The sequence below is a fragment of the Oratosquilla oratoria genome, chromosome 41 (genome assembly GCF_046742065.1).
Source record: "Oratosquilla oratoria isolate Oo_2021 chromosome 41, ASM4674206v1, whole genome shotgun sequence".
NCBI lineage: Eukaryota > Metazoa > Arthropoda > Malacostraca > Stomatopoda > Squillidae > Oratosquilla > Oratosquilla oratoria.
This window is the reverse complement of record NC_134817.1, coordinates 30,792,197-30,813,297: the sequence shown is the minus strand read 5'-3', so window position 1 is coordinate 30,813,297 and position 21,101 is coordinate 30,792,197. Positions and strand designations below refer to the sequence as shown.

The 21,101-nt window shown below is 43.5% G+C and overlaps 1 protein-coding gene across 1 annotated transcript in view; it reads left to right on the top strand.

Moving 5' to 3' along the window:
- The first annotated feature begins 835 nt into the window (after positions 1–835).
- LOC143021199 (uncharacterized) overlaps positions 836–21,101 on the top strand; it is a 61,747-nt gene continuing 41,481 nt past the window's right edge. The window contains exon 1 of the mRNA XM_076178531.1: positions 836–1,738. Coding sequence (XP_076034646.1) covers positions 838–1,738 — 901 coding nt within the window. The 5' untranslated portion in view covers positions 836–837. The remainder of the gene's footprint in view (positions 1,739–21,101) is intronic.

Below are 21,101 nucleotides of genomic sequence, written 5' to 3'. Positions count from 1 at the left end.
GCGTCGTCACCCCGAGGCTCTGCTTGCTTGGTTGGTCCTCGAGCACCTCCCATCTTCTTCGTCTTGACCTTCGTTCGCCCGCCCCACCCCCACCACCCCCAGCAGGAGTAGAAAAACCACCACCACCACCTCCTCCAGCAGGAGCAGCACCGTCAGCCCCAACAGGAGCAGTAGCAGTATTATGATAACAAGTCTGGTGCTCCTCCAGCCGAAGTAGTACCTGGTCCTCGACATTTGTCCCCAGCCCTTCATCTCAAGTTTTCCTTTTTTTTTCCATTCTTTTCTTCCTCTTTTCGCCCTTGGGCACTGTGGCACGCAGCTCGACGCGACAGGCACTTACTCGAAATATCCTGTAGAAAAACGCCGAAGAAGGTCATAACGAGGATCTTCTGGTCGTATCCCCCCGCCCCCAGAAAGAAAAAAGAAAATGTGGCGCTGACGGCGACATGACCGGAGCCTGCTGGCACTCCTGAAGTTGCGAGAGTCACCGCAGAGCCAGAGGAGGAGCCGCCGGCTCGGTGCAGCAGCAGCAGCAGCAGCAGCTGCGGGTGTGGCGGCTCTTCCAGCGCCGTCGCCTCCGGAAGCAGTACTATCACAGCTTCCGCCACCATCGTCACCTCCTCTTCCATCTCTTTCTCCTCCTCCTCTTTCTCCTCCTCCCCCTACCTTTCTTCTTGCTACTACGACCAAAACTTCTTGTACCTATTGTACTTGTGCCGCCACCACCACAACTCTTATTATTACTACAACGATTGCGACCACTCCACCACCACGACCACCTCAACGCCAACTCCCGAAGGGGCAAGCGGCAGTGGCGGCAGCTCGACCCGCTCGCTCATGAGCTCGTGCTGGCGGGGCATGGGCATCATCATCGGCACATGCGTCCCCTCGGCCCCCGCCAGCGCCGCCGCCGCCGCAGCAGCCGCTGCTGCCGCCGCCACAGCCGCCGCCGCCTCATCGGCACATGTCGAATCCGGAGTCCCCGGGGCCTGCGGTAGCAGCGACGGCGTGGCCGGCCACGCCCCCCACTCAGTGCCTTCCTCGTCCTCGTCCTCGACCTCCTCGTCGTCGTCGTCCTCGTCGACGACATCATCGTCGCGGCACGAGGTCATGGCCCCCGGGTCTTCGGCCACCGCTTCCACGTCCACCTCCTCGTCGCCGCGCCCCTTCACGGCCACCGCCTCCTCCTCGCGCCACCACCGGCCCCACACCACGCCCCCAAGCCGCCCGCGACGCAACACGCTGGCGGTGACCACCCGCGCAGGGTCGTCCAACCCAGGGGCACGGTACCTGGTGGTCCGGCCAGCCACGGCCGAGCAGCGGCAGCGGCAACAGCAGCACCAACAGCAGCAGCAGCAATCACAGCAGCAGCAGCAAACGCAGCTCCAACAAGCGCAGCAACACCAACAGGTCATGCCGCTCCTGGGGTCCCCTCGCTGCAGCGGTAGACCTCACCGTTCTCACTCGCACTCGTACCGTCAGGTGATGGGTGTGGGGGCGGGGACCGTCGGACGTAGAGGCAGTGCCATGGGGCACCCACAGCAGCAACAGCAGCCACAGCAACAACAACAACAACAACAACAACAGCAGCAGCAACAGCAGCAGGAGGAGGGTGGGGAGAGCGGCGCTAGCCTGTCGGGGGAGAGCGGTCGGAGCCTGTCCCCGCTCGTGATGCTCTCCCAGGCCCTCCACCTGCCCCCGCCCCCGCCGCACCTCGCCTCGCTCATCTACAGTTACGGTAAACCCTCGCCCCGGCCTTGTCTACCTCCCATTTGGCTTTGTTTTCCCTTCCCATGCTCTGCCTTTACCCTCTCTCTCTCTCTCCCCTCTCTCTATCTCTCTCTCTCTCTCTCTCTCTCTCTCTCTCTCTCTCTCTCTCTCTCTCTCTCTCTCTCTCTCTCTTTTTTTTTCTCTCTCCCTCTCCATTTTTTGCATGCTTTAGTTTCGCTTTGCCTTTCCTTGCTTTTCATGTCTTTGCTGCTTTGTCGCGCCTTGTCATGGGTTCGCCATGATGTGCCATTTTTTGTTTAGCCTCCCTCGCCTTGTTTTGCAAGCCATGGCAAGTTATGGCTTGCCATATTTTGTCATTTCTTACCGTATTTTGTTTCGTCTTATCCTGCTTTGCCTTGTTTTGCCATCCCACGCAGTGCCTTCCTGTCTAGACCGTAGAATTCACTCTTTTTTATTTGCCATACTTATGGCAACATCATAGCTGCCTCACATAAAGTCTTTCACTGAACGTCCGAATCCTGCAGCCAATCAGGCTGCGTTATGACTAGGATGTTGCCATAATGTGAGGACTATTATTGGCAGAACCGCTGTTCACAAAAATGACCCTCTCCTATGCTTTGCACACGCACCTTTCGCAATGACTTTTTCCACATTTCCCCCCCTCGTGTACGTATTTCCCAGCCTGTTTCTTCCCACGTCTTGCTCCGTGCCCTTATTTCCCAGCCTGGTCTATTCAACTCAGTTTCTACTTCCATGATCATCATTTTCATTGTTTTATGACACAATTCTATGTTCACACCTCTCCACCGATCCTCAAGCCAATATATTCCCTTTTGTAATTCTTTATATCCTAGACCTTCGCTCTCACCCCATAAGGCTTATTACACTGGTCTATTTTTCCTTCGACTGTTGGACCAGATGTGCAGCCCGCAGCATTAGGGAAGGAATCTGATATGCTGAAGCAATTTTTTTTTTCCTGCAGCATATCAAATGACATTCTATGTATTCTTCTTGAGAAAACAAAATAGTTTGACATAGTAATTTTACGGCGGAAAAAGTTCTGGAGGTGATGCTACCGCCGATGAATCGGAGATTGGAGGAAAAATAGCCCAGTGTGATGACCCCTGTTCCTAACAGCCTTGTCCCCGTGTGAACATTTCCTTGCGCATGTTCCTTGTCAGCCACGTCAGCACTAATTCGTTGCACCCAAATTTGGAATCTCTCAACTTCCCGCTTCCCCAATGTAGACTAGTCCTTCCACGTGTTGCATGTCTCGAGGTGTGCTAGATGCGCAGGTAGGCAATGCTAGTATTGACGTAATATTTCCACCGTTTTCTTTTATGATACATATGGAAGTATACAAATAGACTCGCTTGCAAATGAGCGATTTAAAGCTACAAGCACCATTTAATATTCCATATGGAGGGAACATTCGTATAAATCTATGAGATGATCACAGAGGGTAGAGGATGAATTATATTCCGCTAGGGTTATTGAAATGACGTCTACTGGATGGCACATCTGGAGAATGTATGTGTACCTATGCATTCTCACCTCGTTTTCTATCTTCATAGAGTATGTAACAAACAATCCGATATTTACTCATACGTGTGAAACAACGATAGTGTTCATATAGTAATACAGGATAACGCTCACATAATATAAGATGTAATACCTGTTGGCAATATGTGACACCTGAAAATGTTACTGCAGGAATCCAATAAAAAAAAGCAAAGAAATCTGGATCTGTTCTGGCGGTTTACGAATGCAGATATTCCAGACATAGCCTCTATTGTCAGACTGACAAGTAATACGTTAAATCCACAACACAAGTAAAACGATGCGGATTAAATTGAGACCTTTGATAAATAACGTTGCTCTTCATTTATTGTTAGTTTCATAAAATAGGTATAAAACGCATTACGAGAATATTTTCGTTGGTCACATGACTTCCGTAGTGTGACGTATCTGTCAGTTTAGATGACGAATTTCCTCGAAATTCTTTAATTACGTTTTATATGATGAAAGTAAGTAAAAAATTAAAAACTAGGTCAGTTATAATCTAAGAGTACAAGCCAGTAACTAGCAAATAGAATAATATTGTCGCATTGTTTAGGTAGTAGTAAGGGATCTTTATACGCTAAATAGAAAAGCAAAGACTTAAATTACGAAGTCTGAATTACTGAAAGGCATAAAAGCGAATAAGCTTTCATTTTTATTTGAATCAACACGAATAATAAGTTATGTATTAATTGTAAAGTTACATTTTGTCCTTTATTTTACTTTAGCTGTATTGATTTACAGGGAAAGTTTTGAGAATTTGCGCATTTTATTTCAAGAGGAAGTCATGTTGACACATATTGAGATTTTCCGTGTTCAGTTTACCAGATCATAAATGTCGTTAAGTCGATATGACGTCATGTCGCCTTTACTGTTTTCGGATCCTGACATGGCAAAATGACGTCATTCATAAGCCTGACACTTCTACGTGTGTGTATTGGGGGGGGTGGGCTTATTTATATAGATCTTCTAAGAAATAACACGGTTAGTACTCTGACTAACCAGAAGAAAACGTTTGTTGTTTGTCATAGGTTAATGGTTGCGTGAGCCTTAGGCCCTGTTCACACTAGCGGTTTGAACCGCACGGAAACCGAGGCGGTACCATATAGTTAAAGAAAAACTGCGCGGTTGTCTTTGAACGTTTCCATTGACTTACATTGTAATTGAAGCGCGGCGGTTGAAGCCGCTAGTGTGAACAGGGCCTTATTTTAGATTAATTTGTTTTGAAAAGAAAACGTTAAGATCAGGCGCGGAAGGTACCATTCGATGCGGCTGCCTCAAGTCATAACAGGTCATAAGTCATACAACTCGGGTCCGTCGACTGCCGCACCCCTTTATGACGTCATATCGTTTTCTTTCCCAAGTGAACTGACCTGTTCTTGTGGAGACCTTGGGCGATCTCCGCGTTCCTTCACGCCTCTGCGGGCTGTATCTTCAGACGCCAGAGACTTTAGGCCACTCTTGTCCGCTCCGAGTGGTCCAATAACTTTGGAAGTTACTGGGCCATGTTATTGGACAGAGTCGTTGGCCACACCTCTCTTTCTGGCCGTTTGACCCTCGACTTTCGCCAGGACATTGCCTCTTGCTTTTCGTCTCTCTCTTATATATATATATATATATATATATATATATATATATATATATATATATATATATATATATATATATACATATATATACCATATATACACGCACATACTCGCGCGCACACACACAGACACACACTCATGGCACAGTGATAGAGTTCCCGGCTGCCACTACGGCGGTCCGGGTTCGAATCCCGCCCAGGGCTGAAATATTTTCAGTATCGCTACGCTGCGGGTCGTTACTCCAACTCGTGAGTAGGGAGTTGGATGTGTGTGTGCGTGTAAGGTCACAGCATTACCCATAGATCGGTCATATATGAGCTCTAAGCTCCTTCGGGAAGGAAAAGCTGTCGATCACGAGTTCAACACGTGGTCCAAGACCATGGTGAATCACAAGGCGAACCGCCGACTGGAACGGACGTCAAATCGAGCTCTGGAGAATAGCGTCTTTTCGCTAAGTTGGAGGAAACGAACACCTAGTTTGGTATTTGTATGGGAAGGAGAAAACTTAAGGGTGCCCGAAATGAGTTAACAGAGTGACATTGGTAAGTGACAAAGAAACAAAAATGGAGGATGGTCAAGGCAGACAGAAATATGGCGAAGCAATCAAAAGAAGACTAGATGTGAGCAGGGTTGAATCGCCGTTAGGTGTCACCCCTAAGAAAAGTTGTAATATTGAGACGCCACAACGGAATCAAAGGTATGAAGAGGAAAGTTATTTTGGTTTTTCCGGCTTTGCAAGAGATGGGTGAAGACAGGATAAAAGTATAGATTTAGAAAAGAAGGATGAGGTATAAAAATGTATCATGGAATCGAGATTACGGAGTTAAAGTTATAGATCCAAGGAACGAGTGCCTTGCAATGTATAGAGAAGTGTGGGAGTTGAAAAAACAAAATGCAGAAACTAATAGCTTAGTGACCTAAAAAAGAATTAAACATAGTGAAAATTAGGTCAGGGACACAGTAGACAAAATAAAAAAGTGCATAGTGACACAATAGACAAAAAAAAAATGCATAGTGGTATATGGTATAAAAGAAAAACACAATTTAGCTAGGTACTTAAGAGAAAAAGGATGAAGAAATAGCAAAAGAAATTCAGAAAAGTACAAGATGAGGGACAAGAAATAGAAAAGGAAATAGTACAAGTGGATAGAATGGCACAATACTCAAAAGAGAAGAATCGACCTCTAAAAATTAAACTAAGGCCAAATAATAGCAAAAGTATTAGCAAAAACAGCAAAGTTGGCAAAAAATAAAAACTACAAAAGTATATGGATAAAAAAAGGAAATGAGCAATGAGGAAAAAAGAAAAGACACTAAAAAATGAAGCTAATGAGAAAAAAAAAAAAAAGACAAGAAAAGAACAGACCGCCTCAAGTGATGGACTTGAGGCAGAGAAAATTGTGTATCGAAGGAAAGAAAACGCAGGAAATAGAAAAAAAGAAGGAAAAGGAAAAAATTAAAAGTAACTTATACCAGCAAAAATGGTATGAATTCAGGATTAGATGAATTAAATAATTATATGGCAAAAAAAAAAAAAAAAAAACATAATTGGAAGTGTGGAGACGAAATTAAAACGTCCACTACCACCAAATAATGTTGGATAAGGTTTATATAATCACTGGATGGAAAATAGAGAGGAAAAACAGGGTGGAGGAGTCATGTTTTTGACTAAGGCTTAAATGTGACGAAGATCACAGGAGAAAACATTGTGGAATTGATCACAATAAAAGTTGAAAATAGTGAAATGAAAAGTAGGAAATTTGTGATCCATGTGCCCCCGAAAACACGTTCTTGGAAAGAGAGTGACCATTCCAAAATATTGGAAGACACAAGGCATACGTTAAATGAAATGCTGAAGGGAGGAAATCTAGTAATTATGGGTGATTTTAATACCAAAGAAATATGTTGGGAGGATATGGCAGTGAAGGGGCGAGAGGACCGTTGGGGAAACATACTACTGGACATGACCATTGAATACATAGTGACTCAATGGGTAAAAGAAAATACCAGCTATAGGAATAACGAATAACCGTCGAGACTAGATTTAATATTTATATCATGGGCTGAAATTGTGGACAGAATTGAATACAATTTGAGCTCGAACTAAAAGAAAATATATATGGAGAGGAACGAGAAACACAGAAAAGGAAGACTGATGTATAACAAAATGGATTTTGGGAAACTTAGAAAATTCTTGCAAATAGCGAGTCGGGAAATTTTTTTTAATGAAGAAACACAGGCGGAAGAGAAATGGACGATTTTAAAAGAAATCTATAATGAATGAATGGATGAATATATACCAAAAGAAAAACAGGAAAAATGTGTACATTAAGTGCTGGTTTACAAAAAATGTAGTGAGGCAAAAGATAGAAGAGACAAAGATTGGAAAGTGGCAAATATATATATAAAACTAAGAAATGAATATGTAAAAATACGCAAGGAGGAAAAAAGAAACTATGAAAGAGACATGAGAGACAAATGTAGAGATCAACCTAAATTATTCTATAGATATGTGAGTCGTAAACTAAAAAATAAACGGGAATTAGTCAAACTACGTCAAAGGAACATGGAATACACTGAGGATATAGAAATGGCTGAAATTATGAACATTTCAATTCTGTGTTCACTAAAGAAAACATGCACAATTGGGATGAAGGAAGGAGAAAGACACCCCCCCCCCATGAGAGAAATAATTGTAACAGAAAGAAATAAGGGACCAAATAATGAACTTGATGTCAAAAACCACGGCCCTGACGGAATTGCAAACTGGATACTTAAAGAATGTATAGATGAACCAATGGACAAAATATACAAAATAATATATTGCTCACTCAAAGAAGGAAAGGTACCGGAAGACTGGAAAAATGCCAATATCGTGCAATATATAAAGGGGGAAACAAGCAATACCCAACAAACTATAGACCGAGCTGCCTTACAAGTACAATAGTCAAAATTTTGCGAGAAAGTTATCTAAAGTAGATGGACTAAACATCTAGAGGAGAACAATATACTAAATCCGAGAGAATTCGGATTTAGACAGGGAAGGTCTTGTGCCACAAATGTGATCTGATTCTATTCAAGGTTAATAGATATAATGCAAGAAAGGGACGGACGGGCAGACTCTGCTTTCCTGGACTTCAAAAGGCGTTTGATAAAGTACCACACAAAAAATTATTAAGAAAACTCGAAACAAAAGGAGGTATACAAAGAAAATTATTGAAATGGATGGACGATTTCTTGCATGGAAGAAAAAGGAGTGGTGCTCAGAGATAAAAACTACTTGGGAAGAAATGGTAAGTGGAGTCCCACAGGGTTCAGTACCGGCTCCGATAATGTTGTCTGCATATGTAAATGACATGGATGAAGGTGTAGAATGTTACATGTCAAACTTCTTTGCAGATGACGCAAAATTACTGAAGAAAGTACGGAAAAAGATTGTGAATCGCTACAGAGAGATCTGAACAAAGTCTGGGAATGGATTCAGAAGTGGGAAGTGGACTTCAACATTAAGAAATGTAGTATAATGGAATTTGGAGAAAGTAAAAAAAGAATATCAGGATAATATAAAATCGGTGCAAAGAAAGTAAAGAAAGTTGGTTCCGAAAAGGACCTAGGAGTAATCATCACCAAAGACATGTCCCCAGACAAACAGATAAACAAAATAGTCGGAGAAACCTACAATTTGTTAAGATCAATAAAGGTGGTTTTTAATTACTTGGATGATATAATACATACATATACCAAGGCTTTTTCCCCCTTACTAGGGAGGTAGCCAAAAAGGAAAAGGCATAAAATCACTGATGAGTCCAAGGTTAGAGTACGCAGCGACATCCAGTACAAAAAAAAAAAAAAGTAAAGAAAATAGAAAGAATCAAAAGTGCAATGACAAAGATGGCCCCAATATTTTCATAACTGACGTATGAGCAGAGATTGTCTAAACTGGAACTACCAACCCTGGAAAAAAGAAGAGAAAGGGGTGATCTTTTGGCCATTTACAGAATTATGAAAGTCATGGAAGTCCTTGATAGAGAAGACTTGTTAAATTGGGATAGAAAAAAACAATAAAAAAAACAAGGGGACATGAAAAGAAACTCAAAAAGGACAGTTATTTAAGAGATGTGAGTGATGGATGTCTGGAACAAATTGGACCAAACAATAGTGTGTGTGTGCAAACACCATGCATGAATTTAAGAACGAACATGATGTTGCTAGATACAAAGACGGGACACCACAAGCATATCTCCCCTTCCCGTATAATGCAACTAGGTAAATACACGCATACACGCCATTGGTGGTACGGACGTCTAAGAGGATCATGTTCCCGCTACCCGTCTCCAAAGTCCATCAACACCTTTACCTCTGCTCGGAGTTCCCAAGATTCTTCAGATCTTACACTTTTCCTTTCCTCCTCCCCTTCCTCCTCCTCTTCCTCCTCCTCTTCCTCCTCCTTTTCCTCCTACTACTCTTCCTCGTCCTCTCCATCCCTTCCACTCCCTTCTCTCCCTCCTCCTTCTCCTTTTCGTTTAGTTCCTCATTACCATCATCCTGTTACTACTAATAACGGCAACAACACCACCACGATCACCACCAATGTTACCACCACCACTAGTACCATAACCACCTCTTTCACTTATGATCACAAGGATAGAAGCGCCGGAAGTTCGTCACATCACCATCACCATCACTATTACTACTATTGTCACTACTACTACTACCACTACCATTACCACCATTTCTATCATCACCACTACTACCACCACCACCACTACTACCACCACCATCTATATCACCACCACTACAACCACGGAGCTGCCACAGCCCCCTCTCCTCCTCCCCCCCCCCCATGCCTGCCTGCCCTTGGTTCTGCAAATGCAACCCTAGCAGGAATGGAGTGGCAGCCTCCATTTCCTCCTCCCTCCCCCTCTCTCTCTCTCTCTCTCTCTCTCTCTCTCTCTCTCTCTCTCTCTCTCTCTCTCTCTCTCTCTCTCTCTCTCTCTCTCTCTCTCTCTCTCTCTCTCTCACACACACACACACACACACACACACACACACACACACACACACACACACACACACACACACACACACACACACACACACACACACACACACACATATCACGCCATTGCTGCCCCCACCAGAGCAATTCCACAACATTCTCCCTCCTTCCATTCCTCCCTCTCTCCCTCTGTGTCCCTCTGTCTCCCTCCGTCTTCCCTTCCCTTCCTTCCTCCCTCCTTATCTCTCTCTCCTTCACTCTTCACTTCCCCTCTCCTTCCCTATCTCTTTGCGCTCCATCTTCCTCGTTCCTTCCCCTCCTCTCTCCCAACCACCCGACTTTGGACTGCAGGTCGACATCGTCCTCTTCCTCCTCCCCATTCCTATCCTCCTCCTCCTCCTCCTCCTCCTTCTCCTCCCTCTCCGCCATCACGACGACGACCACCTACCTCCACCTCCTCCGCCTCCATCATCATCACCAACACCCAACCCCTCCACCTCCCTTCCTCCCCCTCCACCACCTACTCCACCTCCGCCTCCCCCAACCCTTCCCTCTCCCTTCATCCTTTTCTTCTCCTTTCCCCTCTTCATCACTTTCCCTCCTCTTCCTCTCCTCTCCTCCTCTTCCTCCCCTTCCCTCCTCCTCTTCCTCCCCTTCCCTCCTCCTCTTCCTCCCCTTCCCTCCTCCTCTTCCTCCCCTTCCCTCCTCCTCTTCCTCCCCTTCCCTCCTCCTCTTCCTCCCCTTCCCTCCTCCTCTTCTTCCACTTCCCTCCTCCTCTTCTTCCACTTCCTTCCTCTTCTTCCACTTCCCTCCTCTTCTTCCTCCCCATCCCTTCTCTTTCTCCCCTTCCCTCCTCTTTCTCCTCCTTGCTCTCGTCCTCCTCGTTTTCTTCACCCCACCCTTCATTTCTCCCTCCCAACGTCCTTTGCTTCTTTCATTTCCTCATCTATTGTGATTGTCATTCCCATTCCTTTCTGTTCATGCGTTTCCGCTCCTCCATGAGATTTTTCCTTAGTTGCATTAGGTAACTTAAGTGTTTACAAGATTTCGCTTGTTACTTCTTTCCGTGCTGACACACTGTCCTGTTCAACTGTTCTCGTGTATCCGTCTCTCGAGAAATCACTCGTTCATTCCAGGAAGTTTCCTTTTCAATCTTTCAGTGTGCTCTAACCTCCACAAATACTCGCTATTGTGGTACTTTGGCCACGATTCTAGATCTGCGCACACGCAGTCTACCCATCCATTTCTTGCACCACATCTACTGTCCTTGAGTAGAAGCATAACAGGTTTGAGACATTTAATTTATTATTTTCGAATCCAAATTGGTTGTCCGCCGAAAGCTCAGACTTCTAGATGTTCATCTGTCTTAAACAATCTCGTAATTTAGCTATTATGCCTGTTGGCGACAATGGTCTTTCATTTAATAATACCTCTATGGTCCCTCCTTCATATACTGGTACCGCATTGGCCCTATTCCAGTCCTGGGGCATCTTACCTTCTTCAAATAAACACACAATTGGATTTTGAATCTTGTCCACCAGCTCTGTGCGTTCCAGTATTCAATTGGAAACCTTGTCAAGCCAAGGGACATCCACAAGTCTATAAAGGCTTATAAAGGAAGAGCATACCGACAGGAGACCTTTTGGTCCGTAACTACGTTGGATGCTAAGAACAGATAAATTAAACGAAGAAATTAATAAACAAGCGGACCAAACCATTGATACGCATTACAGTATATTGATTAGGTGTTTATGTAAAAGAATCTTAAAACTTAGAACTTTACTACATTGCACTGTCTCTGAAGGAAGTTTATTCCATTCATTGACTACACGGTTGGCGATGCTGTTTCGTCTCTTCTATTGTCTTCTGTGGTTGATGCGTTTCCTTCACTTCGTTTAACCCAACATTCCTGTTCCCTCCTCTTTTGCCCACAGTCATCTTCTTGACTGAAAAGTAAATGGAGACTTTGTTTATTCGTTAATTTAGCTTGTGTCGTTCTACTTTTAGCTGTACATAATTCTTTTGTCTCGGTTCAGAGATAACGAACTCGTAAAACAATTTAGCTACATTTCTGCATTTTCAGTTAAGTAATTTTCCTATCTGCCTCTTTTCGGAGTCCTGTGTATTAATTTTTGTGTATATATATATATGTGTGTGTGTGTGTATATATGTTTTTTCTAATTCTCTGTTTTTCCCATAACGTATCAGTATTCCAATAACTTATGAATACTCTGTCCCCCTTAGATATACCCACACCTTACAAGTTAATCCAACATTATAAAAATTTGAAAAAAAAAATCTTGGCAAAGGCGCGATATAGCCCACAAGACTAGAAGCGCTGGTAATTTTTTTGCGACAGAATGATAAGGCTTTGTTCACACTAGCTGTTTCAACCGAGGCGGTTCAATTACAATACAAGTCAATGGGGGCGTTCGCACACAGCCGCGCATTTTTTCCTTGCGGTTTCCGCGCGGTTCAAACCGCTAGTGTGAACATTGCCTAATACTCACCCAGGGTGAAGTATCAAAGGTCCTTCCCCCAGGGTGGAAGAGTCGAGTTTCTTCGTCCCCTAGGGACGGAGGAGGAGGAGAGGAGAGGAGAATAGCCGTGGGTGAGGTCAGTCCAAGCCCCCAGTTCTAGGGCTCTTCCAGCAGAGTCCCATCTTCCTCTTCCCACTCCTCTCCCTCCTCCTTTCTCTTCCTCCTCCCTCCTTCTTCCTCCCTCCTCCCTCTCCTCCCTTCCCTCTTCCTCACTCTTCCCTCCCGCCATTCTCCCTCTCGTTCTCCCCTCCCCTTCCTCTCTCTTCCTCCTTTCCTCTCTCTCCACTCTCCTCCATCTCTCATTCCCCCCCTGCGTCCCTCTCTTTCCCCTCCCCCTCCTCCTCCTCCTTCTCCTTCTCCTTCTCCTTCCCAATGCTGCTTAAAGGGGCAGTCGCCTCTCTTTCTGTGCTGCTCATGACTGCAACGAGCTGTTTGTAACCTACCTCCTCTCCCTCCCTCCCACCTCCTTCCCTTCCTCCCCTCCCCACCTTCACCTCCCCCCCCCTCCTCTCCTCCATCTGGCTCTGTTCACTGGCCACTGTTGGCCATTCCTTGGTAACAAGGCCCTCGAGTGGCCATCTCTGGAGGTGCGAATGAATGGTGGACAGTTTCATGCACATATGGTTAGCAAACTGCTGTTGATGTGAAACGTTCCACCTCCTCCGCCTTTTCCTCCTCCTCTTCTTCTTCTTCCACCTCTTCTTCCTCCTCCACCTCCTACACCTCTTCTTTCTCCTCCTCCCCTACTTACTCTACCTCCTCCTCCTCCTCTTGCTCCTCCTCGTGCTCCTCTTCATACTTCTGCTCTTCCCTGTCCTCCTCCTCCTCTTCCCCACCATTTCAGAATAGAAGCTTAGGTATTCGAAAGAAACAAATAAAAAAATATCCTTGCCTTCATTATCTGCTTATTTTCTTTCTGCCTCTCTCTCTCCCTCTCCCTCTCCCTCTCCCTATCCCTCCCTCTCCTCCTCTTCCTCTCCAACTTTCCTTCCCCTACTCTTTCCCTTTCATCTTTTTTTTTCCGTTATTCTCCTTGTGGTTCTGCGATAATGGTCAGGAGAGTCTGGCAACCCTCAACAGGTTGAGGAGGGGGGGGGGGAAGGAGAGAAGCGAAAAAAATGGATATGATTTTGTGTGTGTGTGTATTTTAGCTTAATTGCAATATACAGTATACGATTTATCTTCCCTAATTGTAGCATAACAGTACAAAAGCTATACTCATGAGGTCCCGTCTATTTGCTTCCATCGGGTTTCTGTCTGACTATACTATCCCATCATCCACGTGGTCTGTGTGATTTTATATATATATATATATATATATATATATATAATATATATATATATATATATATATATATATCGAACAGTTTCACAAGTGTTTTTGATAACATCAAGTGTCACAATTATGTATATAGTGTTGCTTTACTAATAAGTATCTAGTATTTAGTGTGCATTTGTGTAAAAGATAAAGCAACCAGTTGTGAAATTCACTCTCTTCATAGTACGAGAGATTTGTGAAAGTGTGTTCTACATTATAACCAAGAAAATCCAAGTCTGTGAAAAAGACTGTAAAGGCAACATAATCAATGCATTTTTTCGTTTTCTTTCTTTACTATTTGTATCACAAGAAAATAATAAGATGTATAGATCTGGGAAATCGGAGAAGGTAGGACTTCTCCAACGTTCTCTGTGAGAAAGCTGCAACCTTCCCACAACCTCGGTGTCAGTCGGTCGGTTCCCTTCCGTTACTGCCGTGAACGAGAGGTACTCCGTGAGGAGTTCTTCGATCAATCCAGGTCCCAATGAACAGCACAAGATCCATGCACTGGCTCCGATCAACCCTTCTACTCCTTTTGGAAAGGTGAAGCAGTTATGGAAGTCTTAGTGGTTGGAATGTAATGAGCTCTGAAACTATTGGTTGTTTTAAGAGAAGATTAGATAACTTAGGGATGATAGGTAGTAAAGGACATGGAACTACATAGTGTAGGCCTTAGGGTCTCTTGCAATCTCCTTCATTCTTATGTTCTTATGTATATTCCTAGAAGAACCATTGAAAGTCTAAATGTGTGTCAGTGCTACTGCTGTATTGTTTGTATGTTGCCTTTACAGTCTTTTTTCACACTTTTGTTATAATGTAGAACACACTTTCACAAATATCTCGTACTATGAAGAGTGAATTTCACAACTAGTTGCTTCATTTTTTACACAAATGCACACTGAATACTAGGTGCTTCCTAGTAAAGCAACACTATGGGAGGTATATAATACTGAGGGGAAGATGAGGTCAGAGGATCTTGTTGGGGTTTACATAGTCCTCCTTCGGGAGTTTCAGGAGCCTAGCGGCCAACACGTCATCTGGGAAGTCTTTACGAGGTCCTCTGCAGGTTCTTCATGGGATATTACAGCTGTAGGTCTTGATGAAAGATCGTGACATCTGTGCATGCATGCAGTGGGGGATTCCTCGTTTGAACCTCAATGTCTTAAGGACATCTAATATTTTTTTTTCATAATTATTATTATTGTGGATATGCTGTGTCTTGCTACATTGCTTCTGACGCAGGGCATTGGGTGAGATGCAGGGATGACCCGTCATCCAGGATGAGCCAAGAAAAGAGGGAGGGAGGGGTGGTGAATGGGATTGTAGTATGTGGGGATGAAATGGGTGGGAGCAGATTTATGCCTTTGACTGGCTACCTCCCTTGTAAAGGGGAAAAAGTCGTTGGCATTTGTATGTGTGTATTATTATTTTTCTTATGAGCAAAACTGGACATATAGTCATACACATGTAAGAGCAGGCTGGGGAGAATTACAAATAATCGTGACCTGGAAATGAAGCGTCTCAATGCACGCAGAATAGAAAGTAGAAATGGGAGCAACTGTTGGCACATGCGTCCAAAGTGAGCAGCAAAACCTCTTCTACAATGAGGTGATGGGGAGACGCTTTATTATTATTTATTCATTCATTTATTTGGTTATTTATATTCATCATTTTTATGTCAGGAGGCATGGAGACCAGTAGCCGTATAAGGTTGTGGTTCCCAAGCGTGGAGCCGCCAAGTATTGGGAATAACAAGAATAATACAGAGTACATTAGTATATCTTAATTACATTATTGATGTTTTAGGATATATATATATATATATATATATATATATATATATATATATATATATGTGTGTGTGTGTGTGTGTATGTATAATGTGTATGTGTAACATTCACAGTTTGGTGAAATACATCGGAGTCAACATGACGTAACATCGTTTTCGAACGTTACCATTTCGAATCTGGACAGAGTGATGTGATATCACGCGTTAGCCTCGTCTCCCTGTGATTGGATAGACGTTGAACACCTAGACGTTGGGTGCAAGCGAGCACGTTTTGAGATCTTGTCCGTAGCACCGAAGACAGTTGGCAGCCATGATTATGTGTGTGATCTGGTCATATTGCATCCTGTATTGAATAGCTGGCACGCACGCACGCATGCATTATGGATCAGAGGCAGCTATCGAATATCCAGTAGGGTGTTGGGCACGGAACTTGCTCATTTTATCCGGTGTCAGGCCCTGGCTGGCAGGGCGTAGACAGTACCGGGTGGGACATGTGGGTACCTGTCCGGGATTTATTTATTTATTTATTTTTTTTCATCCTTGATCCGAAATGGAGCAAGGATGTCGGAAATTTGTAGTAAAAAGTGGGTAGATATTTTAGTTAGATCTGTAAATGGTATAACATAAGCATACACGTGAGAAGATTGTATTATATCTAATGGGGAACCTGCCTAATTGTACCATGGCCGGTTTCCTGGTGGGCCGCGCGTCTCCTGAAATAAGAAACCAGAGTATATTATTATTGTTGTGTGTGTCTAATGGAGGGTAGAGTGTTGGACGACTGGAGGAGTGGCTATAGTTCTGTTTCACAAGGGAAAAGGGGACAAATGTGAGTGTAGTAGTTTCAGAGGGATCAGTTTGTTGGGTGTAGTTAGGATGGCTTATGGGAGGGTTTAAATGGAAAGGATTAGGAGACGAACAGAGGGAGTATTGGTGAGGAACAGTGTGGGTTTAGGAAAGGTAGGGGTTGCGTGGGTCAGATTTTTAGGCAGATATGTGAGAAAGATTTAGGAAAAGGTAAGGGTGTTTTTTGGGCCTTTGTAGATTTGGAAAAGGCTTATGACAGGGTAGAGAGGAAGGTACTGTGGAAGGTTTTTGCAGATATATGGTATTGGGGGAAAGCTGTTAAAAACAGTCAAGATTTCTTATGAGAGTAGTAGAGCCTGTGTTAGAATGGAGAGAGTGGGTGGTTTAAGGTAAAGGTTGAATTGCGTCAGGGATGTGTCATGTCGCCATGGCTGTTCAATGTGTACATGGTTGGGGTGGTGCGGGAGGTGAAAGCGAGGGTGGGCAGAGGACTGAATGGTTAAAGAAAATGAAAAAATGGGAGGCGAGTCAGTTGTTGTGTGCTGACGACCCTGTGCTTGTGGCAGGGTTAGATGAGGGATTAAGGGAGTTAGTGACGTTTGGGGTATGCGATAAGAGAAAAAGATAAATGTGGGTAAAAGGTGATGATATGAACAAGGGTAGAGGGTGGTATTGAGTTGGAAGCAAATCTAAAATGAGAGAGGCTGGAGGAAGTGGATAGCTGTAGGTATTTGGAGGTGGAGGTAAATTGTATACTGAAGGTGTTAAATAGGCATCTGGGAATGGGTGCAGAGGAGATTGTATGAAGGGGTGATTGTGCCGAAAGCATTATATGGGTCAGAGAGAATTTAAGAGAGGCAGAGAATAAAAGTTTAAATTGAGATAAAATATGTGAGAAGAATGGTAGGAGTTATTAGGTTGGATAGAGTGATAAACGAGGTGAGGAGGAGAACAAGAGTGGAAAAGGAGATGGCAAATAGGGCTGATAAAAGATTACTAGGATGGTTTGGACACATGGAAAGAATGAGTGACGAAATATTAGTAAAAGGTTTGGAAGGCAGAAGTGGAGGGAGTAAACTTGAAGGGACGACCGAGGATGAGATGGATGGATGGATGGATGGAGTGAAGGGGGCTTTGGGGAAGAGGGGGATGTCTGTTGAGCTAGAAATGGAGAGGGCAAGAGATAGGAATGAGTGGAGAGTAACTGTATATAGATGGTACTGTTATACAAGAAGGGAGGGGCGGGATGGGTAGAGGGTGTTTATGTGTGAATAATATTTTGACGCAGCTCGGAGGGATTTCTCCACGACTTCTCATTTTCTGCATGAAGTGACGAAGAGGATGGGTCGCCAGTGAAGTGAAGCGGCGCTGTTGTGGATGTGCTGTGTCTTGCTACATTGCTTCTGACCCAGGGCAGTGGGTGTGATGCAGGGATGACCCGTCATCCATAAGAAGCTAACGTGAGAGGGAGGAAAGGGTGGGGGGTGGGAGTGGAATGAGTGGGAGTAGATACATGCCTTTGACTTGGCTACCTCCCTTATAAGGGGGTAAAAGCTCTTGGTATATAGATAATTTATATATATATATATATATAAAAGAAAGTGTCATGAAGAATGATAGGTCCTTATTTACATTTGTATTTTATTTATTATCATACATTTGGAAAAAAAACAACATTCTTTTGTTTGGGTTAATTATCTCCGTCGCCATCGGCTAGAGGGAGGAAATGGGGAGCAGTAGCCTGTTCTCAGCTTTTATGCGAAATATATATATATTTAATGCAAGTGAAGAAAGTCTTGGACATAATCAGGAGACGGAATGTCAACTTCTCGGGGCTGCATGGGGAGAAGATCCACTCCGATGACCCGCGGGACCACTTCATGGAAGCTCCCTCCATAACCCCGTTTTCTATGATAATTTGGTAAAATGAAAATGAAGACTGTCAGTCAATATAGACTAAATTCCGCTACTGAGGGTGGGCCTTTGAGATTAATAAAATAACTTGGCGGCAAGAAAAATAAATAAAAATAAAAATTAAAGAAAATGAACAAGAAAAGGGTCACATAGTACAAAAGGAATGGGTACCGTGCAGGACCAACCGACGCCAAATGTCAAACGGCTTTGGTGACGTCATGTCGCATTCATAAATATTTCGTATCATTTTATCAAATGCTACTACTTACATTTCTTCGAAAAATATTCGTGAATTTAGATTTACAGCCATAGTTACATAAAACCATTCATGTATTGATTTTGCCACCAATATTATTAGCGTGTGCGTGTGCATTTACCCAATCGTAGTATACAGGAAGGGGCTACGCTTGTGGGTAGCAGTCATATTCCACTCAACATACCTCGTTTTAAATTCATTCTGATTCCAGGAATTTACGCTTCTGTACATATTTCTATTTTGTCCTTCTGGCATTTTAGTCCTTTATTTTATTCATTCAATGATTCATTTCTTCCCAAACAAAGACATTATTTCTGTCCATTTTGTCTACTTTCACTGACGTGAACTCCACGGTCATATGTCGCCTCTTTCTCTTCTTTCTTCTAATGATTGTAGGTCCGGTACGTTCTGCATGGTTTATCTGCTAAGCTGCGGGCAAACTTTATTTCTTTTTGTATTCTTTTGAACTTGATATGTTGAATTTTCTGTGGAAACCTGACCGCGGCTGTAGCTGTGCCGGATTAAAGTATCTTTATTTTTTTAATAATTATCAGTCCCAGGTAGTGAAGTAACTCGTATAATCGTCAATGTGTGTATGTGTGTGTGTGTGTGTGTATGTATGTGTATGTGTGTGTGTTGGAGGGGGAGATTCACCATAGTCTTGGGTTAAGTGCTGGTCTCGCTCGTATTACCCGATTTATGGATAATGTTCCGACCTAGTACAAGGTGCTACACACCCATCCTCATATTCCCAGTAATAGTTAAAGTGTTCATTGCGTGAGCATGGCGCGAACTGGGTCTTCAAACATGAAAATCCGTGACGCTATCCACAGCATTTGTGTGTGTGTACCGATATATGCCATTTATTTTAGATGTACTGTATCCGTAACCTCCCTTTGGACTTTTTATTAATATTTATATATTTGCTTTTTACTTAGTTTATCTATTTTGGTCTGACGTGTATCCCCGTGCCGCATATTCCAGGCAAATTTAAAATGTGGAGTGTATACACCAGGATGTGTTTATCTTCGACCGATTACGTTACCTTTTGCCAAATGTGCTTAGTCTTCCAAGGCGAGTAGTAGGCATCGATAGCTCGTAGGATTCAGCTTTCGAATTTCAGTGAAATATATTTATAAATGTGTTAGTTGTTTATGTAATTTGCCATATACCTCGGGAAAAATTACAACTACCATTTTCGTGACAGATGGACATATTCGCCAGGGTGACTTGTGGATTTTTTTTAACAAGTTATTTGTAAATAAGTTACACTGTAAGCTTGGAAAAATGGCATTTTTCGTTCTTAATCGAATAACCACCACCGCCGCCGCCATGACAGTTGGACAGGCTCGCCAGAGTGACTCATCGATTTCTTGGATAAATAGTTTACGTAAGTATATCGAATTACTTTAAAAAGTGAGCATATTTGGCATTTAAACGAATCATTACTACTACTACCACCACCATGACAGTTGAGCAGGCTTTTAGTCCAAGACTAGGGCGAGAAACCAGAGTGGGCCAACCCCCGTGTGGGGCAGGCAGACTGGGCCAGGCCCCGTGTGGGGCGGAGTTATCGAGCAGTGGTGAGGTGAATGGCATCAAGCTCCTTCACAGCTCACACTCACCCGCTTTCACCTGGTAACGCGATTTGCACATTTAGTTCTGTATCCGGACAATTTTATTAATTTTTAGGTTGGGACGTTGAAAATGGATCTTTGATAGATCGGGTTCTGTCCTGGACTGTATACGTTGACGTGAAGATTTCGCTGAAACGCTCAAAATTATGTATGAATATGAAAAAAAATTCAAATGATGGATGGTTCCATGATATTCGTGAAACGGTAGACTCGCCAAAAGTACACCTCACTAAGCATTGTGAAGTTCTGGAAAAAGCTGCGAGACTAATCAGCATAATTGTCTTCAGAAGGCGTGTTGGCAATTAGTTGAAGACTATTGGGTTGGGTAGAGGGTGGGGAACGCTCTAGCCAGTCCGGGTTTTTCCTCCCCAACCATCAACGACTGACCCAACGTCTACGGACTGTAAGAGATCCCGTTTTCTTTTTCCCCATTATTTGAATACTATCGTCTACAGTTAAGAAATGTCACCGAGGAATAATTTCTTTGATGCGATGATGGTTGGTGCATATATCATACTGACAAGAGCGTTTTATTAATAATCTACAATATAGTTATTTTCAAAACGTAGGACAGACGAGACGAAATGATAAGTCGAAGTCAGGGCCAGGCGAGTTGAGTGAAGTCGTCTGGCGTTGCCTAGAAAAAAAAAAAAACGGTGAACATTTTATTTACGAACTGAAAGAGTTAATAGCCACGGCAGTAAATCGATGCCCCATTAAAACCATTTTCCGTTGCAAGCAATAGTGCAAGGAGGGCCGGTATTGGCCGTTAGGGCTGGGCTTGGGGTGGGGGTGGCGTGTTTTGCAGCGACATGGGAGGGAGGAAAGTGAGGTGGGGTGGATGGGGAAAAGAACTCTGGAAAGATATTGATAGTGAACTGAACATAAACATTGAGTTACAATGATAAAGTGTGTCAATATACCTTTCGGTCCATAACGAATGATATAGGCTACAAACAAG